This window comes from Octopus bimaculoides, chromosome 12 (genome assembly GCF_001194135.2).
Source record: "Octopus bimaculoides isolate UCB-OBI-ISO-001 chromosome 12, ASM119413v2, whole genome shotgun sequence".
Taxonomy (NCBI): Eukaryota; Metazoa; Mollusca; class Cephalopoda; order Octopoda; family Octopodidae; genus Octopus; species Octopus bimaculoides.
The window spans coordinates 58801710-58808649 of record NC_068992.1 but is presented as its reverse complement, the minus strand read 5'-3'; the positions used below and the strand labels follow the sequence as shown (position 1 = coordinate 58808649).

The following is a 6940-nucleotide window of genomic DNA, read 5'->3' as shown; positions in this document are numbered from 1 at the left end:
ATATATATATATATATATATATATATATATATATATACTTGTATCGATTGGTTCGACTGAAGCTTTTAAAGTGTTGTCCCAGTATAGCCCCGGTCCAATGACTGAAACAGTTAATGAAATTATAAAGATCACTTTCATAAATGTGATTACGTAAGTCCGTTTCTTTTGTCATTCATTAGTCATAAGTGCGTGTCTGTTTAGCTGTGCGTAGATGAATGTATGCATGTATGCATATACAAGGTGCTCGGACTAAATTTGATAAAAGGAACATTTGCATACAAAGAAATTTGTATAAATGGAAAAGGAAACAATATCCCATCCCAAAATAGAAGTATCTTAAAATATACAAAAATATCTAGATTGTACATGGGAAATGACAGTTTACTAATAGCTGCCGTCCTCTGTTTCCCCTACGGTCTCGAGGCAGTTCCTGAACCTTTCATTATTTTTAAAGAAAGAGAGAACGAAAGAAGTGTCAGGAAGAAGGACAAGAAAGGTTTCCTTTCTTTCTCTTTCTTTCTTGTCCTTCTTTCTTTCTTGTCCTTCTTTCTGTCTTTCGCTCTTTCCTTAAAACACAAAATCGACATCTTGAAACATCATTAATACCAGCCGCCTGTGAACAAGCTACAAATCCCCGACCATCCTTTCTTTCTTCCTTTCTTCTTTTCTCTCTTTCTTTCCTTCTTTATCTCTCTCTTTCTTTCAGTCTTTCTGCTTTCCTTTCTCTTCTCTGTCCCTCTTTCTGTCTTCCTCTCTTTCTTTTTGTCCTTCTTTCAGTTTCCGTTTCCGAAATATTTTCATAAGGCTTTGGTCAACTCGGGGTTACAACAGAAGACACTTGCTCAAAGTACCTTAATAATTGAATAAGCCTTTAGTTTAATTCATATTTAAAGACAAGTTACCTCGGTGAGCTGGCAGAATCGTAAGGACACCGAGCAAAATACTTAGCGACAGTTTGTCTGTCTCATGTTCTGAGTTCAAATATAAGTACCAGTTGCTCACTGGGGTCGATCTAATCGACTAATCCATTTCCCCGAAATTGATGGCCTTGTGCCAAAATTTTTAATCAGTATTAAAAGGCAAGTTTGGAGGGGGCGAGCGGGGAAAATCGTTTGTATACAGGATAAAGTGCTTAACGGCTTTTCGTCCGTCTTTACGTTCTGAGATAAAGAGGTTGAATTTGTCTTTCATTCGTTTGGAGTCGAGAAGATAATTACCAGTTGAACACTAAGGTCGATGTAATCGCTTTACCTCTTCCCCTGAAATTGCTGGCCTTGTGCCAAAATTTGATACCACTATTGAGTTACAATCCGGAAAAAAATTAAATAATTTGAAAGGTTTGGACACTTTTGCGTCACATTACTTTGTTCAGTAAATTTTCTTTATAAATCCGGTGTAGACATCTTAGACATCTTAGATATATAACATGCACAAACGGTATGTCACAGAAACGATAGAACGTGACAATGAGCTATAGTATTAAGTTGTCTGTTTATTTGGGTTTATTTGTATAAGTAAGTTTGGGTGTGTGGTGAAGAAGTTAACTTCGTAACCACATTGTTTCGGATTCACTTCCATTGCGTGGCCCATTTGGCATGTGTCTTCTACTATATCCCTGACCATATATGGGGTGGATTCCTGGGTGTGTGCATGTGTGCATGTGTGTCTGTTGTCCTACTACCGCTTGACAAACGATGGTGACTTTTTACATCCTCTTAACCTAGAGGTTTGGAAAAAGAGTGCAACAGAATAAGTACGAGGCTTAAAATAATTACTGGAGTTGATATGTTCGAATAACTCGACAATCATCTATTAGTAAAATCTCTTTAATTAGCTCCAAACATTAACTAAATAAATTTTAAAATATTGTTAATTTTTTGATATTATCCTTCTTCAACAAATGTCATATAATTTTTTTTCCATTTATTGTTTCAGATTTGTAAATGACCGATAAGAAGCGTTTTAAAGTAACGATTTCGATGTTAACCGTTTCTTTTGAGTTAACACTTCATTTAACATAATATGGAAAATTGCCTCTTCGATCTGTTCAACATGGTTTTTAGCGAAAGTAATTAAACAGCATGAATCATATCACTCGCGGAACGACCTGAAAATTAGCGCACAAACGTTTACAGTTTCTAAATATGACCCGGAAAACAGGTACAATATTGATCGGCTGTTTTCCTTTTATTGAAAAATCTATTTTGTAATAGGCTTGAACGAAAAAGTTCAAACAAAACAAATTGATATGGTTCCAAGTAAATGTTGTCGTTTTTTACTATGGATACTGTTGATATTTTTAGCCGTAATTATAATACAATTACCTCATCGGCACTCAACACTTATTTCTAAAGAATGGTTGTATAGCATGTCAGTTAAAACCAAGAATAAAGTAATACTTTGGAATCAATTGAACTTTAATGTAGATCTCAGTAAGATTCGTGCCGTCATACATTACCCGGAAAAGTTATCCACCAATGAAGACGAAAAGCTACTTCAAATTTATCCGATAGACTTAAATTCAATAGAAAAGGAAATGTTTTTACGAACGGTTTCAATATTTTCAAGTGCGCTTTCAAGTGCCAATATCACACATATGGTATACGGTGGTACAGCTATTGGGTCTAGAAGACATCATGGTTTTATACCATGGGATGATGATATTGACATCTGGATAAACAAAACAGAAAAGACAAAATCTAAAAAGATTTTAAGTTCAATACCAAAATTCGGTCTTTTTTCTCCGAATAATTTTCAGTGGAAATTCTTTTTTAAAAATCTGAACACATTAAAATCGAAACCATTCAGATGGCCTTATATAGATATATTTTACTTTGAAGAAAACGCAACTCATATCTGGGACGAACTGCCCCCACATCGTACGCGGTATTATAAAAAATCTATAATATTCCCTCTTTATAACAGGATGTTTCAGTCAATCAAATTACCTACCCCCTGTGCGATAGATAAATTTGTTGGTGAATCCGCATTAAAGAGTTGCCAGTCTTCGTCATATAATCACAGAATGGAATGGGTTCTACCTGCTAGATTTCGTATGACGATACCCTGTAGTAAACTGTATCATCTACAGCCATTTGTGTTTCGAACAAAGCACAATGAAACACATCATAAAGAGGAATTAAAGCAAAATGACACACTCATACACAAGATATTTGTACCAACTAATTTATGCGCTACATGAATAAAATCAACGAAAATGACTTTATTGTTGTGACATTTATTTTATTTTTATATACGCATCGAAATTGAGCTGTGAATGTGTGTGTGTGTGTAAGTCTGTTTTTTTTTCCTTTCAAATAGCTTATATATTTTTTTATAGCTCAATTTTTTGCTGTATTTTGTCTTTTTGTGTTAAGTTTACAAGGGTCATGAGCTTTCGTTCATTGAAACTTTGAGATATTAGTTTTATCTTCTGAATGAAATATAAATAGTAGTGACAAGTTTCTATCTAGTTTTGTTATTGTGTCATTTTCGGATAGCTCTTTATTGCAAACGCATAGCGAGCCAACGATTTGGAGAAGATACACAAAAATTAATATAGTAAAAGCTTAATTACAAAAACAATAACAAAATTTTTTTACAAATTGCCAACATTGTGTGTTTGCTTTATTTTCAGATCGTATACAACTCGTGAAAGTTTCCTCTTGAGTACATTTTTGTTGGCATGTTTTCTTTGATATATATATATATTATATAGGGGGGGGGGTATGATAAATAAGGCCTTGATTTTTGCCCGTAAGTTTATCAATATCCCTTGCTCAGACATTGGTGTAATTTTAGCGGCAAGGAAGACCCGAATCTCTTACAAAGAACATGATTGGCGGAGGGTGGACGCCACCAATATATTTGATATCACTATGGGATCATCCGATTCTCCGCAGGTGACAGATTTAGTGGACATATACCCACTAGATCAAGGATAGCTTTTCCTTTTTGTCTGCGGGGGGTTATATAGGGATGATACTTTTCTAGTTGTGCGTGGCCAGTCCAAATCTGCGCTTAATAGATTAAGGAAATCCCTGAGAGGTTTCCTAAAGGATTTCTTTAATCTCAATATTGTTTTTGACGTCAACTCCAAAATGGTAATTTTCTTGGATGTCACTTTAAACTTGGATGCAGGGTTGTACTATCCATTTCGGAAGCCTAAAAAGTCCATCTTGTACATCAATACCTCCTCCAATCATCCAAAATCTACTATTGATAGCATTGTCACGACTATCTCCATCAGAATCTCCAATCTATCTGCAAATGAAGAGATTTTTGATCTACATGCGCCGGTGTATAACAATGCTCTTAAATTAAGTGGCTTTAAGAAGATATATGCCCAACACGAGTTTTAAAAATAAAATTGGCTGGTCTTCCACCTGACCATGTCACGATTAGCCGGGAGAATCGCAGTGCATTATTTGACTGCAATCAAGTTAAGTCTTCGACTTGGCACATATATATAGGAACAGATATCGGAATTCAGATAGTGGCAGTGAAGACATAGTAAAAACAAAGAGCTCGCGGTCTAGAATATGCGAGGTTCTATGGTTCGCTCCTCCTTTTTCCCTTAGAGTTAGAAATTTATCCAAGATGTTCTTTAGGATTGTAGTATCTGTAATAATCTTCTATTAAGTTCTCCTATTCGGCAATGCCTAACTTAGCCTCTATTATTGCGTCCATTAATAGGAAGAAATTAAATGGACAGTGGCGCGAGAAATATTCCTCTGATACAGAGCAGGTTAACTCTAACACAACCGGTAGTGAAATATATGAAGGAAAAAATGCAGGATAGCCAATTAATAATAAGGCTAAGGATGGATCTGGTAAATCCTGAAATTATAGGGACAGTGACTTATGTCCCCTTAAGGGGCTCTGTCTCACGACTAACGTAGTATATAAATGTGTGGTTAAAGAAGAGAATGGTTCGGATAAGTGTTATATAGGTAGTACGATAAATTTTAAGACGAGGTATAAGGACCCACATGAGTTCGTTTTCTAATGAAAGATACCGTAACTCCACGACGCTGGCATCTTACATACACATTCTAAAGAGGAATAATAAAAGACACTCCTTGGAATGGTCCATTATTTCGAGGGCCCCAAACTTTAAGGTTAATATTAATAAATGTAAACTATGTGTGAAGGAATCCCTTGCTATCCTTAGGTCCTTCGGGCCCAAAACGTTAACTGAATTTCTTGAAGTGATCCCCTTTTGCAATCTCAAATTCTTTCCTACTTTTTTGAGGGCGTATCGAAATAAAAATAGATGTAGCAAAAAATGAAGTTTGGCCTTACATGGATTTGAAACCGGCGCATTTAGCTTTATTAGAAATAGTCAACATCTTTGGGGTTTTTTCTCTAAGTATATAAAGTAGGCTTGCAGTATGATAAGGTTATCCTGGTCTTTTATATGTACCCTATCTATCTTTTCATCCTGATAAGGGGGCCATTGCTGTGATATGCATCAATTGCAATCTAATTATGGTAATGTGCTCCCAAAATGGTCATAGATGATGTGTTTAGTTTTAATTGGTGAATCCTTACTCTTGAACTATTATATTCTTTATGGACGTAGTTTTTGATTTGGAGAAAAAATTGCTCATGGTTTTTTACACATAGATTATTACCTTTTGGTGTGCGTGAAGTAAATATAACTTTTTAGTCGATTTATTCTTTATTTGTTTACTCACTTTCTCAATATTTTTTGTCTTTTAAAGTAATTTATAAATTTTTAGTCGATTTTTTATGAGACGTTCCTATACGTGTTTTTTTTTTCGCATATATGTATATTTTTACGTTGGTGGTTTTCTGTATTTGTATGTCTTATTTATTTTATATTTTGATTTATATATTATGAAAGCCATGGTAATATTTATTTATATATGATGCATGTTGGAGGTTTGATACCGTATATAAAGTCGTTAACTCATTTTAATGTTCGTTCGATGACCTACATTTAATTATTCTTGCTTCATTTATTTGAGCACTTCTTTTTTTCAGTCCTATTTGCTCTTTGTCTCTTTTGAAAGAAACAATAGTTATTCTTGACGTATTATATATATATATATATATTTGTTTGCAAGATTCTGACATGAAATCGTGTGTTGAAACATGTTTATATTTGGATATGGTCATATTTTTGCCAATGAACCACATGCACCGTAGTGGCTTAACTCTTATTTCTAGAGTTATACATGCTAGTAGCACTTACAGTCACAATTAGTGACGACTAAATTTTGCCTATACGACTGGTATTGCGCCCAGCTTCCCACATATACATATACATACATACACACACACACACACACACATACACATATATATATATAACGCTCGGGAATAGAGAAAGTCTTTAACGTTTCGAGCCTACGCTCTTCAACAGAAAGGAACACAGGAAGAAACAAGGAAAGAAACCAATATTAGAGTTGCACTTAACAGAGATGTCTCAGCAACTCAGCGATAATTAAATTTTCTTCGGTTGGGATCAATATTCAACTATAAGTTAATATTAACGGTGGCAAAATCGAAATGTCAAAACGATCGTAGAACATCCATCAGTAGATCTCAAGAAATGCTATTGAAAATTCATCTTAGCCTCTCAAAATTATAAGATTTCAGACTTTGGCACAAGGCCAGCAATTTCAGGGGAGAATGTATGTCAATCATATCGACCCCAGTGTTCAACTGGTACTTATTTTATCGACCTTGAAAGGATGAAAGGCAAAGTCGACTTCAGTGGAATTCGAACAGACGAAATGCTGCTAAGCTTTTCGCACAACGTGATAACGATTCTGACAGGTCGCCGCCTTTAGCCTCTCAAAATTATTGACACCATGAGTGGTTTTATGAATGTGCCATCCTGCTGCCCAAAATTTAAATTGTGCAAGATATCAATGACACTATTATTCATTCGTGAAGGCGAGGCTTATAT

General features: G+C 35.0%; 1 protein-coding gene across 11 annotated transcripts in view; it reads left to right on the top strand.

Moving 5' to 3' along the window:
- The window catches only part of LOC106874495 (uncharacterized), a 57598-nt gene extending 54377 nt beyond the window's left edge, over positions 1–3221 (top strand). For all 11 annotated transcript variants that reach the window (XM_014922260.2, XM_014922284.2, XM_052972205.1 and 8 more), the window contains one exon: positions 1936–3221. In XM_014922260.2, coding sequence (XP_014777746.1) covers positions 2249–3202 — 954 coding nt within the window. In that variant the 5' untranslated portion in view covers positions 1936–2248 and the 3' untranslated portion in view covers positions 3203–3221. The remainder of the gene's footprint in view (positions 1–1935) is intronic.
- Positions 3222–6940: the final 3719 nt, after the last annotated feature.